This window comes from Myxocyprinus asiaticus, chromosome 22 (assembly GCF_019703515.2).
Source record: "Myxocyprinus asiaticus isolate MX2 ecotype Aquarium Trade chromosome 22, UBuf_Myxa_2, whole genome shotgun sequence".
Taxonomy (NCBI): domain Eukaryota; kingdom Metazoa; phylum Chordata; class Actinopteri; order Cypriniformes; family Catostomidae; genus Myxocyprinus; species Myxocyprinus asiaticus.
The window spans coordinates 5,188,337-5,210,000 of NC_059365.1; the positions used below are offsets into that span (position 1 = coordinate 5,188,337).

A 21,664-nucleotide genomic window follows, 5' to 3' on the forward strand; every position below is an offset into this window, starting at 1 on the left:
TCAACATCACCAACATGTTGGACAGTTGACACTGGATTCCTTCTCCCGCCGCACCATCCAAATCGAGTCCCCGGTCCACAGGCCTGTCTGGGCTTTCATTTTGAACCCGTAAGTGTCTTTTAATGTCTCCAGAGCCCGATGATTTTGAATTCTTTGCCATGTTTACCTCAAACAGCAACTGTGTAACTGGGTGTATTGAATTTCACCGGATTATATCATGAAAATATAAAAAAAATTAACAAAGTGTGCAGAGCTGTCTCTCACACGTCTGCCCGTCGCATGCTGCCACCAACTTAACTCATCGGTGATTAAAGTCAGTGGTGCCTGCAGCTGTACGGCTGTATGCACTGTACGTGCCATGAGCACTCCGACTGACCTGAGAAATATTTACTCTCAAAATATTTCACCAATCATGAAGTGTGTCCCGTATATCTGTTGGCTGTTTAAAAGAACTAGCGATGACCAATTTGCGAATGAATAATTCTTTTGAGTCGGTTCTTTTCAGTGAATTGACCAAATGGGCTTGCAAAACGTTCTGAATTGATTCGTGATTCAGAACAATTTGTTCGGACCGCTCTCTCACTGAATCATTTGGAGCGGTTTATCGTACAGTAAAACAGTATTGGGATATTTGCGAACACAGAGAACAAACAGTGCTGGATACAGTGGAAATTTACCTACAATCAACTGAGACAAGATGCTGTCTTTTTGAGAGGTAACTTCAGCTAGATATGTGTCATGTGAACAAGGGGCTGTACAAACTGAACGTGTGTTTTTGCGTCCGCTCGCTGTTTTTCAATTGTTTTCCATGTAAACATTTGCTAGATGGATGTCTTTTGACAACTGCGTCACATTTTGCTGTGTTTTTAGGATCTCTCATGGGAACGCTGCATTTTTAGAAGCCATGTCAAGTTAAAAAGAACTTCCTCAACTGATAAAAACACGTCTCGAGACACCTGTGTTCTGCTCTTTTCGTTGTGGTGCATTTTGCTTTTTTAGCGCGAGAACGCGTCTTTTCTAAACGGTTACTGGAAGAAATGGTTTTAGCCAATAGTTACATGACTGCTACTCATACACGAGAAAAAAAAATGCTTCTCTCAAAGTCATCAGAACTGAACACTTTGGTGTTTAAGAAAATACAAAATAATAAATCCCCCCCCCAGATATTAGGCAGAATTATGTGTGTACCCTTAGATTAAATTTTGCAGGCGCCCATGATTAAAGTATCATTTTTTTTTAATTATTTAAATTAGGTTAAAGCACGTCTTATACAGTATAAGGGAATTATGACTGGACTCTAGATTAGAGTCATATGGCACATTAGATTCTCCTCAGTACTTCTTAGTGCACATAAATCTGCTCTTTTGTAAAGTACAATTGAGTAGAGAAGGATGGCTTGAAAACAACAAGCTCTAATTTCACCAAAGGTAACACTAATCACCCTCATGGTGAATTCAGACAAATCACAACTATCAACCAGCTACAGCAATACAACAACAATTGTCATAAGAATTAAAACTATATATAAATTTAAATAACAATAATTAATTTTCTACATAGGTTCCCTTGTTTCGGCCAAACATACATAACTTATTCAAGCACAAGGGCTTATTGGTACTCCACACAGCTGCAGATACTTGATGATTTTGAGTAGTTTTACTCTAAGCCAAAGTTTAAAGAACATTTATATTTGAGTTATGATTCCAAAATGTGACATTTCAAGTACTGTTTAATTAGGACCACTTAAATGTTATTATTAATGACAAGTTTAGGATTTATAGAGTAACGGTAACTTAATTCAAGCTAGTAAGAATAGTAAAAACTTAAGCTTAAGTTGAGTAAACCTTTTTTTTATTTTTTTTTTTTTTTACAAATTGAGATTAACTATTAGTATAGGAGCCAGTAATTCATTCAGTCTCTCACAAAGATCACATTGGGCAAATATCTCTAAATATTACTTAGAACATCCCCATCTATTTTTTGGAATTATGCACATAATGCAACATTTTCTGAAACACTATAAAAAGTTCTATTGACACTTTATTCACTCACCTGCCAGTTTCGTCTTCTGTCCTTTTTGGTTCCCTGAAATGATGCTACGTTTTATTTTTTCATAACTTTGAATCCTCTGGACGGTTCAAACACTGTGAGAAAAGTAATCCATGTCCATTTTTGCTGAACCCCACCATATTTCTCTGATTTCAGTGTTTTACTTGTACAGCTCATGGATGTGCTTGTACTCCTGCTGAAGCCTCATGTAAATGACTGTGGTCCGCCAGACCCCTGAACACAGTGATTGAAATGAGGATGAGAGGGGAGATAAGTGTCTAGGGGCAGGGAGGGGGACAGACAGCAAAGACATGAGATGAACATGGAGAGATATTAGCATATGGCACTTGAGACATCACACAGCTCTCCCACCTCCTCATATCTCACTCCATTTCTCTCAAAAGGCTTTAACATGAATCAAAATGTCTCATTTTGTCTTTTACATGTAACATTTGTTTATCTTTAGATTGGAGCCTCTGGTGAAAACGGCCTTAAATGCATGGCACAGTAGGTACCGATCGAGACCGAAATGCCACGGTAGATTTGTAAATTGTCACGCGTGAGACGCGTTTGCAAAATCACCGCCAGGTCGAGCAAATGGATACTTTTTTTGCACTCTTGTTGAGTGAAAAGTGAGTTGATACTTTTATTATTAAAGGTGCACTCAGTAACTTTTGTCTTTAGGGTTAGGTTAGGGTTAGGGTTAGGTTACTAGGGTTACTGAGATTAAGCGAGTAGTATTCGGGTGGTCATGTGATTCTAACATGGCAGCCCCCATGTGCGGACCGTCTCCATGTAGAATAAAACAGCTTTTATAAGGTTACTGATATGACTGGAGTCTTCATTTAAATGTGAGTGCTCATGATTTTATACATATATCACAAAATTACAATTCATGTCTATAGGAGTTAAACTTTTTTAATGAGACAAAATTACTGAGTTCACCTTTTACATTGTTAATATTATTCTTTTTTTACATTTTGATTTGTGAATGGAAGTGAACAATACAATTAATTAATGACAGCATTAAAGTTAGCTCATGAATTTAACATTGTCATAGTATTACTGAGGGGGAAAAAATGGAACGCTGAACTTTTTCAATAAATGTAAACTGTTGCTTCCTATGTACTGGTTAATCCCAGTGTTGGGGAGTATTTAACTAAAAGTAGCAATGCTACTATGGCACATAAGACTCCAGTGGTTACATCCATGTCTTCTGACGTGATATGGTAAGTGTGGGTGAAAGACAGATCAATATTTAAGTCCTTTTTTACTATAAATCTCCACTTTCACTTTCAGATGTGAAAGTAATACTAAACATGCACCACATTTGAATTTCCAATGTAAAAGTTAAAGTGGAGATTTATAGTAAAAAAGGACTTAAATATTGATACGTTTCTTACCCACACCCGTCATTTCTTTTCTAAAGATACAGATATAGATTTAACCACCGGAGTTTTATGGATTACTTTTATGCTGCCTTTATGCGCTTTTTGGACCCTCAGATTTCTGTCCACCATTCACTTGCACTGAAAGGACCAACAGAGCTGAGATTTTCTTCTAAAAATCTTCATTTATGTTCAGGAGAAGAAAGAAAGTCATACACATCTGGGATGCAAAGAAGTTTCATTTTTGGGTGAACTATTCCTTTAAACCGTCCTCTCTCAAATAATTTAAGTGAATCTGTTCTTTCAGACAGTTCAGGTATTAGTTGATTCACTTAAATGATTCACTGATTCACTGGAGCACACTCAGGCTTAAATGGACTTTGCCTAATTTCTTTTTTTGAAGCGAAAGTGGTGTATTGCTGCTGTTTATCACTATATTTCAATTCAATTACATAAAATAAGGTGTTTTTTTAATTTTTTTATTTTTTTTAGCTTATTTGTGTATATTTAGCGTCATTTTATGTTACATTTAATGTTGTCACCCTATTTGTTCAACCCTTACAAAAGTTACAATTGAATCGACAGGTCGGTATTTGTACGCTAATATCAGTCAGCCTCAAGCACAGTGAAGCAAGGTGTGCTCGAGATGGCACATTACTATACTGCTCTTTTAGTGGTTGACCGATGTGGTTTTTTCATGGCAGATGCTGGTACATGGTAGCTGCTGCCTGATAAAATTCCACTGTTTACATAATACTATTTTTATGTGAAATTGATAAAAGGACATTTATTTTTAAACACTATTTACTCAAAATTAATAGATTTGAGACCAACATGGGGTAAGCAGCACTAAAAATCCTGCCTGTTATATTAACTGCTGATGACATGAGTCAGTAATAAAGCAGCAAATGGTCTTTGTATGTAATCAAGTATTGGCCAGAGCAAAGGCTGCATCAAACACACGCCGCTGTGTGCAATCAGTGCACTTCAAAGACACAAGCATCTGCTGGAATAACAATAAGCCTCAGTGTATGAAAGCCCTCTCGGCTCTCTGAACACCACAGGACTGTTTTATTTGCTCTAAATGACACAACTACAGAAACGTCATGCCCATTTAAAAATTCAGATTTTGTGGATTCTGAATAAAAATGATTTCCCTGCTGAAAACAAAAAAACCAAAAAAAAAACATTATACCAGCCTAATCTGGCTGGCTAGTCTTAGTTTGTATTCTAGTCTGGTCAGGATGTTCAGTCGCTGGTTTTCGAGAGGTTTTGATAACATTCCAGCTATTCAGACCAGCTAAAACCAGCTAAGACCAGCAAAAGGCTGGTTTAAGTGTTTTTGTTTTTTCCAGCAATTTTTCATGAGTTTAGAAGCGCAGAGGGCAGAGAAAAGGATATTTAGATTCAGTTTAAGCTCAAAGTCAATACGAAATGGCATTCACAACCCATTCAAAAGGGTCATGACATGAGGAATCAAATTTTACTTTGAGTTTGAGAACTCAAAACTTCCTACTCAATACAAAAAGAGCATTTATTTAAACCAAGCTGCAAAAATGGCTCGTTTGGAATTTGTGGATTTTGTGACGTCACAAGGACCAAATACATCTGCATATAACTGCCTCTTCAGCAAGACATCAACGGCCACTTTTTTAGATCATCGCACCCTTAGCCCTGCACTCAGTCAGACAGGTGAAGAGGAGAGAGATGGGCCTCATCTGTCATGTAAGATTAATTTACACCAAAGGGGACTCCCACAGGACACCTTCCTAAAGGTTTTTCTAAATTAACATGCACTAGACAAACTGCTCTGACCGTTATCATGCATCTCGCGCCTCTTTTAAAAGACGCAATGTCAAGTTATAACTCTTAAACCAGACCCCCATTCTGTGTCTTGCTGTTTTGAGTATAAACGCGTCTAGGACGTGTTTTTGCTCCCATCTGCGCTATTTATAATTGCTGGTCTAAGTAAACATGCACCAGGTGGACATCTTTGATCGTTTTGATGATTTTCTGGCGATGTGCTTCACATTTTAAGAGCAGTACAAGCGCAACTTTTAAAAATGCGTCTGTTCTGGTCCTTTCCACTTCTGCTTTCGGCTCATATTAGCTTGTAAACCAGTCACAATATGATTCAAGCTTGGCAAAGGAACTGCTATTGAAGGATGAGGCAGTTAACAACAATATTTGACCCGATCGCAAAACTGTAAGTAAACAGTTTTGTTCATGAATATTTCAAATGTCATGACTGTTTGATAGTTTATGGTGCTGCTGTGCTTGAGTAAACAGTTTAATATTTTTGGATGCATTGTTTTGGATGTGTGTTGTGTGTAAACCCTGAAATGTAGTTTTATAATGTTGTGGAACTTGTTCATTCTCTTCCGATTGAGATTCAAATATGGCTTTATTTGAAGGGCTGCAAGATGTTAGCCAATCAGAACAGTGGGCATTTACGTTGAAGTTTTAAGATAGCGCTTAGGCCAAAACCAAGTGTTTTAGACAGAGGGCCAGAGACAGGGTGGAAAATGATCATATATTACTAAGTTATGACTGTTTTGGTAAAAACAAAAGAAAACAAAACTTAACTAACATTATCAGTGTAACTAATAAATGGATAATAACATTATATATACAGTGTACATATATATATATATATATACACACACACACACAGTTGCAATCTAAATTATTCAACCCCCCTGACCAGCAATACATTCTGGTGATGTGACTTAAAACACATCAACTAAAACCTCAGTAAACAGAGTAATTTTTAATACACATTTGAGTGATTTTGAGAACAAAGAGTTCAGTTTACCCAAATTTTAAAATAGAAAAATAACTAATTCTCTCCAAAAATGTCATGTCAAAAATATTTAACCTCCAAAGTCAATCATTTGTGGAGCATACTTTATCCTTAATAACAGCAAATACATGTTTCAGGTAAGTGTTCTCAGGCTTCGGACACCTCTCTATTAGAATTTTTACACATTTCTCATGAGCAAAAGCTTCCAGCTCATTGACATTCTTTGGTTTCTGTGCTGCCACTGCTTCCTTGAAATCCCAACAAAGGTTTGCAATGGGATTTTAATGATAGACTGAAAAGGCCATTTAAGGACATTCCACGACCTATCCCTGAACCAGATTTTGGACAACTTGGATGTATCCTTGCTTGCTGGAAAGTCTAGTGATCACCGAGCTTCAATTTACACACTGAAGGCATCACATTTTTCATGCCAAAATGGTCTGATACCTGAAAGAATCCATGGTGTCAGTCACATAGTCAGGATAGCCATTTCCTGCAGCCGCAAAACACCCCCATTACAGGACTGACCCACCTTCATGTTTGACTGCGGGGATGGTGTCGTTCTTGTCATCACCTTGTCATCTTATTCCAGACGTACTGCTGACCCATGGGTCTAAAACTCATTTTCTGTTTAGTGTCATACGTCTATAAAACCTTCTTCCAGGACTCTACAGGTCTTTCACAATTACTTCTTGAATATTCAGTCAACTGGAGTCAACATTTCCCTTGGTGAAGTTTTGCTTTCTTCCACACCCCAAGAAGGTTGCTGTTGTACCATACTGAAAAAATGTATGAATGGTGCTGCCAACTTCGTCTATTGGAAATTGAAGTGCCTTGGTAATGTACTTTTAGCCATAACCTTTCTTGTGTAATGAAATAATCTCCTCTGTTAGCTTTTGAGACAGCTTATTTTTAATTGCATTTTTTTTGCATAGAAATACATGTTTGCTTACAACGCTAAACTTAAATTTTAAAACTTAAATAATGGCCATTGGAGAATGATGACTTAATTTTGTTTTAAAACAATTACTTGTGTAGCCTTACATATTTAAGAAACCGCTACATGCAAAAGGGGTTGAATAATTATGACATGGCTGTATTTTTTAAAAATCCTGCTCTTTAGAAATATTAGGTTATATAGTCACACTATGACTTTGAATGTGTCACTCAACTGATATAGATGTAAAGTTTACAAATTCTGGGTCATCAGAAAAGCTTACCTTTGTAAATCCTTACTGTTTTGGGGGGGTTGAATAATTTCGATTGCAACTGTGTATATATATATATATATATATATATATATATATATATATATGATATATATATATATATATATAGATATATAAAGAGTATGTCATGACCCCTTTAAAACAGCCTAATCTGTTAAATATTTCTGAGGGAAACAGAATATTCAAGAAGAAAAAGTTCTTACTTATAGTTACTTATAGTCATCTATGCACATTAAGCTGGGACACTTTTTTAGCTTTGAAAAGATTCCATCAGCAATTCAGAAAAATTAAATATATATGCTGAAGCTGAAATACTATGAACAGTTTTATTTTCTGCTTTATTTGCAATGTTTTTCAGTTACAGACATTTGGTGTGAGCTGCTTCGGTCCAAAAGTAACATGCTGCAGTAAGACCAGCCACTTCCAGTTTCGTTCCCCGGCAACTAGTCGGTTATCATCAACCGATGGTAACAGGTTTGACATTGAACACATGTGATGACCTTCCTCTGCAAATCTAAGTTGCACCTCTATTTTTAATCTTCGTACTGAACAAACAACATGAATCGGTTAATGCTTAAAGCTTTTTTAAGACATATTCTGAGGAGTGTATTGCTTTAAATATAAAATATAGATCATGCATAGTTCATCCGGTCAGATCTCTGTTGTACGTAAAAAGCATTGTTTCGTATACATATACATAAGACAAATTGTACAATGAGATTTTAACAATGGAATGTGTAAAAGCATCTCACCGAAAATGATGTATACATATTTTTCTTTCCTGGTAAATTCCGTAACGTATAAAACATAAGGAAAATAAGCGGTCTATGACTTAAAAACAGAAAACTAAAACACAATTGTGTGCTGCATAGAGGCAATACTGCATCTAGTAAGGCCAGTTGTGATGCTACCGTTCAAAGCTGTCAAATTGAGATGGCCATTTAAAACTAACCCGAACTTATTTGATCAATTATGTAAATAGAGTATTTCAAAGCAGAGTCTAGCTTGGCTTGAATCCAACGCAGATATGCTTTAGTCATTTGATTGAAGATATAATTTGACATAAGATTGTCCCTTTCACAGAGCTGCTATCTGTGTGGAATCATAATTGCTTTGGTCTTAAAGAACCAATCCTCCCTTTCCAAAAACTTCCCCCCAACTTTGTAGTCCTGCCAAACTTAAAAATGATTCTTTAACATCTGTTGGCAATGTTTTTTTTTTTTTTTTTTTTCCTTAAATTGTGGTTGTAATAAATTTACTGAGCCAGAAGCATTTCAACCAGCAAAATGGCTTTTGGGTAAGACATCAGCGTTTGATTGGCAGGATCCCGTTTTACGCCCTCTTCATGCCTCTGCCCATTAGACACGCAAACACAGTCATCACCATCTTGGGTTTCACCTCCACAAGATCATCGGGTAGAGCGTACACACGAGCGCCAATCTTCCTGGCCATGGATACAGCATACCTGCACATATGAGATTCACAATGAAATATTGTATTGATCCAATTTTTACTGCTCTTTAAATTCATGGCAATGTTTTACCCTTATTCTTTCATAAATATCTGTATATTTTTTTTTTAATAATTAACCCACAGACAGTTCTACGGTAACAACAATGACATCAACATCAGAAACTTCAAAAAGACCACATTTTACTTGACACTTGTTAGAGAACATGTAAAAATTATATATATATTTTTTTTAATTGTTTTTTATTATTATTATTTTTTTGTTGTTGAAAAAGACATCTTTAAGTGTGACATATTTAACAACAACAACATAAAAAACAACAAATGTTAGACCCACAAAGTTTCCTGACTATTTGTAAAATAATAATAATAATAGCAAACAGAAAATAAATAAATAAATAACAAAATAAATCATTAAAATAGACATAGAATCTTTGGCAAAAATATTATATTATTTAATAATAATAAAAAATTATTATTATTATAATTAATAATAATAATAATTATTATTATTAAAAATACGATAATGAGAAAATAATGCCTCCCGTGTTTTCGGCCAAAATAATTCGAAAGACATGTAAAAAAAAAACGCAATTGCAGAGATGCATTTTTCATGATCTGTTGACTTGATAAAGCTTTTTTAAAATTTAATATATTTTTTTTCTATTCCCTAATCTGAAAGAAGTAATCAAAAACTTCATCACTGTTTTGGCAATAATTAATCCACAGTATTATTAATTTCTATATATTTTTAAAATATTAAATATTTTATTTTTATTTATGAAATGTGGAATTTATTGGCTTGCAACAATTACTGTAGAATGACCCCAATATTGCTCCATCTAAAATAAAAAATATAGTTAAAAATATGTATGCAGAATTTCATACCTTATACAAACACAATATAAATATTCCATATAATATTCAAGTGCAGTTGCAGAGATACATTTTTCACGATCTGTTAACTTGATAAAGCTTTGTTTTTTAAATGTAATATAATTTTAATTTTTTTCTATTCCCTAATATTAAAAGTAATCTCCATCACTGTTCTGACTATAATTTATTATTAATTTCTATATATTTATTTTTAAACATTAACAATACAGATTTCCCAATTTGATTAGATTTCGATTCATTCACAAGCTCTCGATTTGATTTCGAGTTCAATATGATTTGATTTGATTCTGATTGCACATTATGTAAAGAACACTCTAAAGTAAGCTTACTTTGCATTGTCCAGTTTGTCCGCATCACTGAGGCTTCCTCTCTTGACGAGGTCATAGTTGATGGAGTTGGGCTGGATGGCATCAATCAGGTCCAGTACTGCCAGACTGGAGCTGATCTCTTTGTCCTACATCACAGAACACTACACTCACAACTGATATTCAACCAAAACATGCAAGTATATTGAATACTGGACATTGTATGAAGCATGTGACAATTATGAGGAATTCCAGTTGGATACATGAAGTATAAAAACATTCAAGTTCACCTTGAAACTTGATATTTTGGTTGATTTTCCCGCATTTGACAGTGTTTTATTAACCCAGTTGACGATGATGTCATCGTTGACTTTCTGGCCGTCTCCCAGATCCTCAAGGACATTTAGAGTGTATCTACAGGAGAAGACAGCAAAAACATCAGCACATGAGAACTACTGTTCACGTAAGCAACCTTAAAAAAAAAGTGCACTTCTTATTTTAGCCAACAGGTTATGTCTAAATGTGGTTTGTGTTTTACCTCCTCATGAGTTGCCAGACGAGGGCAAGAGTTAGTGTGGGGTTCCCATCATTCAAGTCTTGCCCCCCGATGCCCACCAGTGAGAAATTGGCTTTGGTCTTCCCTAGCTCCACAGCGTAGTTACAGTTCTCCAGCTGAAAGTGCACAAACAGACAAACAAGCTATTCAAACTTTCCCTTTGGAGTAATGACGCTGACTACCACCCCTGGAGTCGCAAGTTCGAATCCAGTGTGTGCTGAGTGACTCCAGCCAGGTCTCCTAAGCAACCAAATTGGCCCGGTTGCTAGGGAGGGTAGAGTCACATGGGGTAACCTCCTCGTGGTCACTATAATGTGGTTCTTGCTCTCGGTGGGGCGCATGGTGAGTTGTGCGTGGTAACGCGCTCAACAAGCTACGTGATATGATGTGCAGATTGACTGTATCAGACGCGGAAGCAACTGAGATTCGTCCTCCGCCACCTGGATTGAGGCGAGTCACTACGCCACCACGAGGACTTAGAGCGCATTGGGAACTGGGCATTCCAAATTGGGGAGAAAAGGGGAGAAAAAAAATAAATATAAAATTACAAACTTTCCTTAAAGGAAATGATTCTGTGATCATTTACAGCGTTTCGCTTGTTCATGCAAGAACTTGCAACATTTTGCGCTAAAAACAATGCAAGTTTTCACTTGAACACTCAAGCTACTATGAGCTAGCTTCTCTCATAGCACTCATGAACATGCAACGGACACCAACAAAAGGAAAAGTTCACAAAAGAAAAAAAAAAACGAAAATTGAGTCATAATTTACACCATTTTGCATGTTCACGCGAGACTTGCACAGTTTGCGCCACAAAACGACAAAAGTACTTGCGTGAACGTGTGTCACTGGATGCGAGCTTCTCTCAATAGAGCTCCTGAATGTACACGAAGTCAAGAAAAGTAATAGTTTACCCAAAAATGAACATTTTGTCATAATTTACGTTTCGCATGTTCACGCGAGAACTTGAATAGTTTAGTGCTAAAAAAAACAAGTTCTCGCTTGAACACGTAAGCCACTACTAGAAAGCTTCTCTCCTAGTGCTCATGAACGTGCATGAAGTCAAGAAAAAAGGAATCGTTTACCCAAAAATTAAAATTCTGTCATAATTTACAGTGTTTCGCATGTTCACGCGAGACCCTGCGTAGTTTAGTGCTAAAAACAATGCAAGTTCTCACTTGAACACGCAAGGCACTACTAGCAATCTTCTCTCATAGTGCTCAAGAACACACAACGCACGTACAGAAAAGAAACAGTTCACTCTAAAATAAAAATGTTATTATAATTTACAGTGTTTCCTATGTTCACGTGAGGACTTGCGTAGTTTTACGCTAAAAACAACGAAGTTCTCGATTGAACGGTCATTACTGGGAACAAACACGAAGTCAAGAAAATAAATAGTTTACCCAAAAATGAAAATGCAGTCATAATTTACAGCGTTTCGCATGTTCACGTGAGACCTTGCGTAGTTTCGGGCTAAAATCAATGCAAGTTCTCACGTGAACGTGCGTTACTGTGAGCAAGCTTCTTTCGTAGCATTCATGAATGTTCAATGGACATCAAAAAAAGGAATAGTAAAAAAAAGACTGAAAACGTTTTCATAAGTTACGTTTCGCATGTTCACACGAGAACTTGTGTAGTTTAGTGCTAAAACAACTCAAATTCATGCTTGAACGTGCAAGTCACCAGGAGTGAGCTTCTTTTATAGCACTCATGAGCGCGCAACAGATGTCAAAATTGTCACTGAAAAATTACCTAAGTTTCAAAACAAAACTTATTGTATGCCTTCAGAAGACTAGGCATGAGTCATATGGATACTTTTGGGTGCTTTTGACAGTAATACTCATTAGAATATCTTCTGTGTTCGACAGAAGAAAGAAAGTCATACAGGTTTTGAACGACATGAGGGTGAGTAAATGATGACAGAATTTTCATTTTTGGGGTGAACTATCCCTTTAAGAGATATATCACATACATAGGACTCCCAAACTTTACAGAAGTCCACTATCATGTTAATTTCACACTGAATTGTGTGTGTTGGTCATGAAATTGGTATAAATAAACTGGAATAAACCGTCAGTAAAAAGCATCTACAATCTACATGTAATGAATTAAGCTGCATAATAATGTCATAAAGCAATACCTTTTTCATGTTTGCCCCAAGTTTTGGATATGGTGGCTTGTTGACTTTGTTGTTCCAGTCGACAGGAACCTTGATCTTCTCATACAGCTGCAGGATGACCAGAGCATCTTGAAGATCACTGAGAAGACCAAAACAGATTCATCACTCTCTCAGGAATAACATTAGATAACACATAGATCTTTGCTTGCAGTAAAAGGTTAAACATTTTTAAAAACTTTTATTTTACATTTAAGTTTTTGGGCTTTACAAAACCCAACGATCAGAAAGGTAAGAATGTTTGCGATTTACCCATATAAGTGATGGACATGAGGACTGACACCCAGAGAATTCATCCAGTTCCTGAATGTTCTTTCTTCTCTGGTTTCTCCTACAGAGATCAAAACAAGCAAAATGCATCTTTTTGATTTTCTACCACATCCTTTTCATCTACTAGGCAGAAATCGGATATGAATTATCTCTACAAATACATTTTTACTAGTTAAAATGCTAATGGTTGAGATCAGCAATGGAAGAACTAATAAGACTGCTAACTATTGATATCAGTGATTAGGTCTGCACTAGTAAAAACATTCATTCTTGATATAAAAACTAACGTCATTATTCACAGAAATACCCATTCTTGATATCAAAAACTAATAAAAAACTATTATTAATATCTGTAACAGCATTTTCACTAGTAGCATTCATAATGATCCGTCATTCACTCCTGTTCAAAACACAATTACAGATATCTATAATGAATTACTTGTTGAAATTCCATATACACATATCAGCTATGTACTGTTTACTTGTAAAAATAATTGCTGATATAAATAAATTACATCGTTACTAATACAAATTCCTGATATCAGCAATTGAATTACAACTTGTATAAATTTTAATTTCAGATATCTGTATTGTGATTGCAACAAGAAAGCCTTTTAAGATATCTTTAATTACTTTTCAGATGACTAATATCTGAAATCAATTGTTCAGATATCTGAAACACCAAATCTAAAATGTTGAAATGCATTTACAGAGATCAAAATAAGCATTTTTACTAGTTGTAATTCAATTGTTGATATCAGAAATGGATATTTGTACTAGTTACAATGTACGTATTGATATAATTTTTTTTTTTTTTTACTAAGTACATTTTATTATTTCAATCGAATTTTGACTAGTAAAAATACAAAAATTCATTATAGATATCTGTAATTGCGCTTTGAATAGGAGTGAAAAACAGATATTTGTGAAATTCTACTAGTGAAAAATGCAGTTACAGATATCAATAATGATATTTTTACTAGTGTACTAGAAATTACATTTTTGATATCAAGAATGGGTTATTTTTGCAAGTCATGACATAATTTTTGATGGGAAAATTTTGTATTCATATTTTTGTAGTTAGCACTGTCGCCTCACAGCCAGAAGGTCCCGGGTTCGAGTCCCAGCTCAACTGGGCCTTTCTGTATAGAGTTTGCATGTTCTCCACATGTTTGCGTGGGTTTCCTTCGGGTGCTACGGTTTCCCCCACACTAACATGCAGGCTAAGTGAATTGGAGACTCTAAATTGCCCCGTAGTTGTGAGTGAGAGTCCCCCAGCCACTGGGGGTTGCGTCAGGAAGGTCATCTGGCGTAAAACCTGTGCCAAGTCAAATATGCTGATCACGGATGGTCTGCTGTGGCGACCCCTAATGGGTGCAGCCGAAAGACGACGACGACTAGTGCAAACCTAAATACTGATATCAACAATTAATATTTTCACTATTATTCCAATGCTGATATTAAGAATTAGCATTTAAACTAGTGAAAACTGAATTATATAGATCTATAAATAATATCCTGCATGTGCTTAAATTTGAAAAGGGCTTGATCTAAGACTGCAGCTCGATTCTAGATGCAACTTCAGACTTATTAATATGATGTCTACCACAAGGGGGCACAGTTTTATACCACTAGGGCGTAAACTGTTGAAACCTCAGGAAATTACCCAACAGCCCCTCCCTTTGAATGTCTGGCTGACATGCCACACACAATACCATTAAGTATATTTTTGGAAGCAAATGTTTGGTGGCAACGTCACCGACTCTCCAGAGTCATTACGTGGCACAAGCATTTAGTAAATGCTAAAATGCACAAAACGACAGGAAAGAACAACAATCATAATAACACCCACCCTCCAGAAGTCCCCAGTTGATGTCTTGATTCTCGGGTTTGGTCAGCGCTGGGTACTTGTTGAAGAGATTGGCGACAAACGCCAAGTTGAGTTTAGGGTTGCCAGACACAACGTCAGTGGACGTGACAAACTGCCTGCAGCCGAGTCTGTCTGCCTGCTGCAACATACAATCTGCTCGCTTCAGGTCATCTTTCTCCTGCAGAACGCAGATGAACAGAAATCACTGTACTTGGAGTCTGACAAACTTGGTTAATCTTCTCCTCTCTGCTTCAGTGGGCCGAATTTGCTTAAGCCACATATGCACATAACAAAATATTCTCCAATTCTGCATCATGGGTCAGTGAGAGAATAAATCGCTCAAATCAAAATTAAACAGAATTAAGGGTGATTACAAAAGTGAATGTGCCAAGTTCATAGGGTGTACAACATAATAAACATATCAAACCTTGCTCGAAAAAAAAACAAAGCAGGTTTGCTGGTCTTAGCTGGTTATAGATGGTCTCCAAGCCTGGCCAAGCTGGTCTTCAGTTGGTTTAAATGGTCAGCCAGCTGGTCTGGTCCAGCCTGACCAGCTGATAAGTACCCCAAACCCCTTTAAAACCAGCAAACAGACCAACTGACCAGGTTAGGCTGGTTTTAGCCATTATTTTTCAGCAGGGAATTCATACAATATAAGGCTGTTCCAAAGTGTTCCAAAACCTATTAAACAAATTTTCAAAACAAAAAAAAAAAATCACCAATTCCTTCTTGAAGGGCCCGTCTACAAGGCTGTTAGCGAAGGGTGCATGTGATGACATTTACTGGCATTACTTTTGCATTCATTTAGTGAAAAGCATGCCTTGATTATTTCATTAATTCAACATTAAATCTATTTATGGTTCGTCTGAATGATTTATTCGTTTTTAAAATAAAAAAGGCTTTAAAAGAATATTCCGGGTTCAATACATTCGACAGAATTTGTGGTATGATATTGATTACGACTCTCGCAGGGTTAGAAATCAACTTTTTTTATTATAGGGAAAAATTTGCCCCTGGGATCTGATTTTTAGGGCCATTTTTTGACCTTGTGTTGCCTTTTTATGTCAAATAATTTAATCAATTTATTAAAATACATTAATGAATTCAGTAAGGCTGTTACCTACACATTTACATCAGCACCAACTCATATTCTGTGATATGTATTATGCTTAGAACAAAATATTAGGATGTATATGAAAATATAAAAAAAGAGGGCATTTTTTTTGCCACTGCATTTTGACTTTTGCCGTACTTTTGTCACTTTCAGTGCCCCAAGGCCCCTTAATTTCTGACCCTGGTCTCTTATTTATTTTTAGAAAAGCAAAACTCCTGGTTACAGTAATGCACTGCAAAGGAAGTGAATGAGGTCAGTCCATAAACATTAAAATACACACTTTATAAAAAGTATAGACTGATTTTAGAGTGATAAAATTAGGGGTGTGCCAGCTTTAGTGTTTACTTGATTACAGGGTTTGCCAGCTTTGTTGTCATGACAACAAAGTTGCACTATTCGATATAACTTTACACAGATAAGGTTAGTAAGCAATTTTTAATCACACTAAAGTCACGTTAACACTACGTCTTGTGGCTATACTTTTGAAACAGTGTGTGTAATTTAATGTTTACGGACTGGCCCCATTCACTTCCATTGTAAGTGCCTCACTGTAACCACAGTTTCTGTTTTTTTTGTTTTTTTAATAAACGAGGGCCAAGTTGAAAATCTTTTTGTGTTAATCAACATTATGCCACAAATGTTGCCGATTGAGCTTAACTTGTATTGAACCCGTAATATTCCTTTAACACTGGGTCATGTTCAGCTGTCGGCCTGACCGCAGCCACCTCATTCAGCACACAGTCCACAACTGCTCTGAGCATCATGTGGGGTTAAATACACTAACATGGCACAGTCTACACTGACTCACAGGGCATTCAAACATTCAGGCCTCAGTGTGTTTAGAGGCTGCTGGGAAATGGGTGACATTATTATGGTCCTCCAGCAGTGAATGATTTGAATCATAGTATATTGGGGGTGGAAATTGGCATCTGCAGTGAGTGTTGTGACTGTAGCTGCAGATGGATAAACATGTGGTTTTTAGCTCATTTTTAAATTGTGCCTACTGGAAGTCATTATCATAAAAGTTATTTTGAGGATAAAAATGCTTCCTTAGAATCTGCAGTTGCTTTTGTCAATGTAATTTACAGTATAAGGAATAATTTAAAGGGATAGTTCACCCAAAAATGAAAATTATTATATATAATAATTTTTTCACCCTCATGTAGTTCCAAACCTGTATGACTTTCTCTTTTTTCTGTGGAACTCAAAAGGAAATGTTAAACAGAATGTTAGTCTCAGTCTCAGAGATACTCCCTTACATCTCCATGTTGCATGGAAGTAGGTCATATGGGTTTGGAACAACATGAGAGTGAATAAATGATGACAGGAATCATTTTACAGAATTTTTTTTTTTTTTACAGTAATGCACTTACAATGGAAGTCTACGGGGCAAGTGTACCGGAGGGTTTAAAGGCAGTAATGTTAAGCTTGTATTTTTGTTCAAGAGCTTATACTAATTGCTCATTACAAAAATGTGTGTTATTTAAGCTGTAGAGCTGACTAAATCAGCCTTTTAGCGGGACTACTTTTCCAGGCAGATGAACTCCTGCTTGAGTTACAGATGTAATTCTTTTATATTCAATATGGCATTTCTAGGTTTATTTATAGGCTTGTATGATATCATCGTAAATCCCTACTATTTAACAAGTGTAAGAGAAGTTGTTGAGAACGCACATGACACTCTTCACTTGAAATGTTCATAATTCACAAAGAAAATACAATATTATGTACACGTTAAGCCATCCCACCACTGATGCATACTTAAATAAAAACTATTGGTTTTTGGCAACTAAAAAGTAGGAAGACTTCCAGAAAGTTCCTGTAGTGTGTCACCTAAAATAGGCCAGCTCGGTCCTGACTTACTATGAGCTGCTGATGTAAATTAAGCTTTGATATTCTGAAATGAGCCACACTCCTCTAAGAGCAGCATACTGCTGGATGCACTTACAGTACATTAGAACTTATAAAAGACCTCAATTAATGTCACATTATGTTCTCTTAGTCTCGGTGCATGATGCAGAAATGTCGAATGAGAGATGTGCAATGTATAACAGTAAAGAACTCACGCTGAAGCCTGACATGTTGATGTCAATATGATCTTCGCCATCCTTCTGGCCTTTAGGTGCGATCTGGTTGAGCAGGTGGAAATAAGCCCTGGAGTCCTTCAGATTTGAGAGAGAGAACAGAAAAAAAATCAATAAAATAAATCTAAAATACATGGAGGATGATGCTGCCTTCAAGTCATGTTGGAATGATTGTATTTACAACATGAGCACGCATGAATGCCACTACGTCAATTAAAAAGTCACGGTGGAAGCTAATTGGTGTTGATCATAATGTTTAGTTTGTAAACATTCTTGTACTGTTGATGAAGAGTAATAATAAAGCTTGCAAGGAAATTGTACTGTATTAAGCCGGTTTATGCCAACAGGCTTGTGCACTGTAAAAAATAATTTTCTTTATCAACATTATGGTCTTGTTTTTCAGTAAAAATATCTAAACATTATTATTATATTATTTTTTTTTTCCTTTTCTCCCCAATTTTGGAATGCCCAATTCCCAATGTGCTTCTAAGTCCTCGTGGTGGCGTAGTGACTCGCCTCAATCCGGGTGGCGGTGGACGAATTTCAGTTGCCTCCACGTCCGAGACCGTCAATCCGCGCATCTTATCACGTGGCTTGTTGAGCGCGTTACCGCGGAGACGTAGCGTGTGTGGAGGCTTCACGCTATTCTCCGTGGCATCCACGCTCAACTCACCACGCGCCCCACCGAGAGCGAGAGCCACTTTATAGCAATCACGAGGAGGTTACCCCATGTGACTCTATCCTCCCTAGCAACTGGGCCAATTTGGTTGCTTGGGAGACCTGGCTGGAGTCACTCAGCATATCTAAAAATTCTTAAAACAAGATGCATTTACTTGAAAAGCAAAATTGTGCACGATAATAAGACTTGTTTTAAGTTTTGTATTCAGTTTTAAGATATTTGAATTCAACTTTAGATATTGAAAACAGGACAGAAATACTGATAATTTCAGTGTGCAGCCAAACATTCCCTATCAATCTTTGTCGCAGCATGAGAATGATAAAATGCACAGATAAAGCGCCAATAAAATGAATGTGCATTCTTTGCAAGTCATTCTGTTGAGCGAACACTAAAAAAGCTTCCAGAGTTTGTCGGGAAGTGAATACAATAGAAAGAAATACGAAATTGTCCATTGCATGCATTTTATTCAGACAAAAATCACTCGAACATTGATTGTGTCGTAAATACGACTTCAAAAATTGTACGTTGGAACTCGCCAAGAGGACTTGAAGGCAGCATAAGATATTTACGTACAATTTGAAGAATTTAAGCTGGACACAATCCATATGGAGGTATAAAAATTATGAGAAATAAACAATCATGCATGAACTCCAGAGAACATAAATGACTGGGGGATTTCAGACATCAAATTAATATAAAAACAAAACAACAACAACATGGGAAACATCATGTCAGGGAGCACACATTAACTGATCTGGCAGTACATTTGCAAAAGTACCTTAATAGAGTTTGAAAAGTCTCTTAACTGCAGCGTAGAGAGAGATCAGACAGATACGTAAATAACTCAGATCAGATTTGCTGAGTTATACAGTGTCTGAATAAAATGTTGTAAGAAGTCACGAGTTGAATGGGAAATCATGTAACAGACTGTGTCACACTATATCCTTCATTTCAAATACCAAATGACCCATCACATGTTGAAGAGCAATTATTTTCAGGTACGCCCAAAGCATTTGAAAGTCAAAGTAACTGTCCTTTGACTCTGGTCAACTGCCTAAAAATTTAACAACATGATATGCTTTTATTTTTTTGATGAATTCCTTCATTTCAAAGGTGGAGCATTATTATTTTAGTGTTAAATAAAGCGGGTTGCTAGATGGTTGCTTACTGGCCCAAGTTAAAAGAGCTTGCTCCCAAGTCTCGATATGGCTCAATCACTCCTTTTTGCCAGTTTTATTATCTGCCAGGTAAAAATCATAAGTCTGATCACTCAGAAAAGTACACTATATGGCCAAAAGTTTGTGGACACCATATGTGCTTGATGAACATTTGATTTCAAAACCTTAGGCATCAATTTCCCCCTTTGCTGTAATAACAGCGTCCAGTCTTCTGGGAAGGCTTTCCACTATACTGTATGTAGTAACATGGCTGCAGGGATTTGCTCTCATTCAGACACAAGGCTATCAGTGAGGTCAGGAACTGATGTTGGTCGATGGGGCCTGACTTACAGTTGCTGTTCCAGTTCACCCCAAAAGTGATCAGTGGGGTTCAGGTCTGGGCTTTGTGCAGGCCAGTCATTTTTATCCACGTCAGACACAGTAAACCATTTCTTTATGGACCTCACTTTGTTCACAGGGGCATTGTCATGCTGGAACAGAAAAGGGCTATCCCCAAACTGTTACCACAAATTTGGAAGCACACAAAGCCCAAGCCATTACATAAAGAAACATTAAGATTTTTCTTTACTGGATTTAATGGAGTAACCAAATTCGTTAATTAGAAGGGGGTGTCCACAAACTTCTGGCCATATAGTGTATCTGAGATATAATTCATGTCTGTAGCACAAACAGTGTGGGACGAGTTATGTGTCAAAGTGAAATACTTAGTGTAAGAGGTTTCTTCAAACCCCTAAAGAATGAGCAACAGTAACAGCGATGCTTGATTCAGCAAACACCGCTAACTACAATGACAGCACAACCTCTGTTGCAATGACAGGCACACATTATTCCAGTCAGAACAGCAGGTTTCTGTGCTAGCTCAGCAGCATTGACTAATGTTTGTTTGGCCAGGACTGTGTTTATAGTTCCAGAAAAGGGGTGGATGGGCTGAGAGAGAGAGGAAAAGAGGAAAGAGATCAAATGTGGACTCTGAAAGCTGAGCTGGCTGTAGAGCAGATGGACTGAGCAATACAGAGATGGACCTATAAATCCTTCTACCTTGCTTGTTTGCCCAAAGTCCACGTCCACACTTAAACAGTCCACATTAATACGTTATAAAACACATATTTTTCTCGATGTTTTGGCCTTCTGTTCACACCGAGACAGCGTTGTTGGTCCAGCGAAAATGGAGCTTTCGAAAACGCTCTCCCAAGTGAATAAATCTGGAAAGGCTGTATTCACATTATAGAAACGGAGATGTTCAAAAACAATGATGTATTTGCTGTCATGTGATCCATTCAACCCCAAAAAATTCAGATGGCAGCCCATGTTGTGGTGGTGTTTTTGTGCCTGCTATCCACTTTGATAGTGTTGTTAAAGATAAATGTTTCTTTGTACAACCTTCACATTCCATTCCTATTCGGAATTGCACATGCAATTTTTTTTCTGCATGCGCAGTAACTGGATTTAAAGGGATAGTTCTCCTAAAAAGGAGAATTCTCTCATTATTTATTTATCCACATGCCATCCCAGATGTGTGTGACTTACTTTCTTCAGCAGAACACAAAGATTTTTTAGAACAATATCTCAGCTCTGAAGGTCCATACAATCCAA

General features: G+C 36.7%; 1 protein-coding gene across 3 annotated transcripts in view; it reads right to left on the reverse strand.

Annotated features, from left to right (window-relative positions):
- Positions 1-7,781: 7,781 nt before the first annotated feature.
- LOC127412800 (plastin-3-like) overlaps positions 7,782-21,664 on the reverse strand; it is a 43,109-nt gene continuing 29,226 nt past the window's right edge. For all 3 annotated transcript variants that reach the window (XM_051649447.1, XM_051649446.1, XM_051649448.1), the window contains exons 9-16: positions 18,197-18,292; positions 14,999-15,194; positions 13,129-13,207; positions 12,841-12,958; positions 10,680-10,813; positions 10,432-10,555; positions 10,166-10,290; positions 7,782-8,934 (exon numbers count right to left, since the gene is read on the reverse strand). In XM_051649447.1, coding sequence (XP_051505407.1) covers positions 8,802-8,934; positions 10,166-10,290; positions 10,432-10,555; positions 10,680-10,813; positions 12,841-12,958; positions 13,129-13,207; positions 14,999-15,194; positions 18,197-18,292 — 1,005 coding nt within the window. In that variant the 3' untranslated portion in view covers positions 7,782-8,801. The remainder of the gene's footprint in view (positions 8,935-10,165; positions 10,291-10,431; positions 10,556-10,679; positions 10,814-12,840; positions 12,959-13,128; positions 13,208-14,998; positions 15,195-18,196; positions 18,293-21,664) is intronic.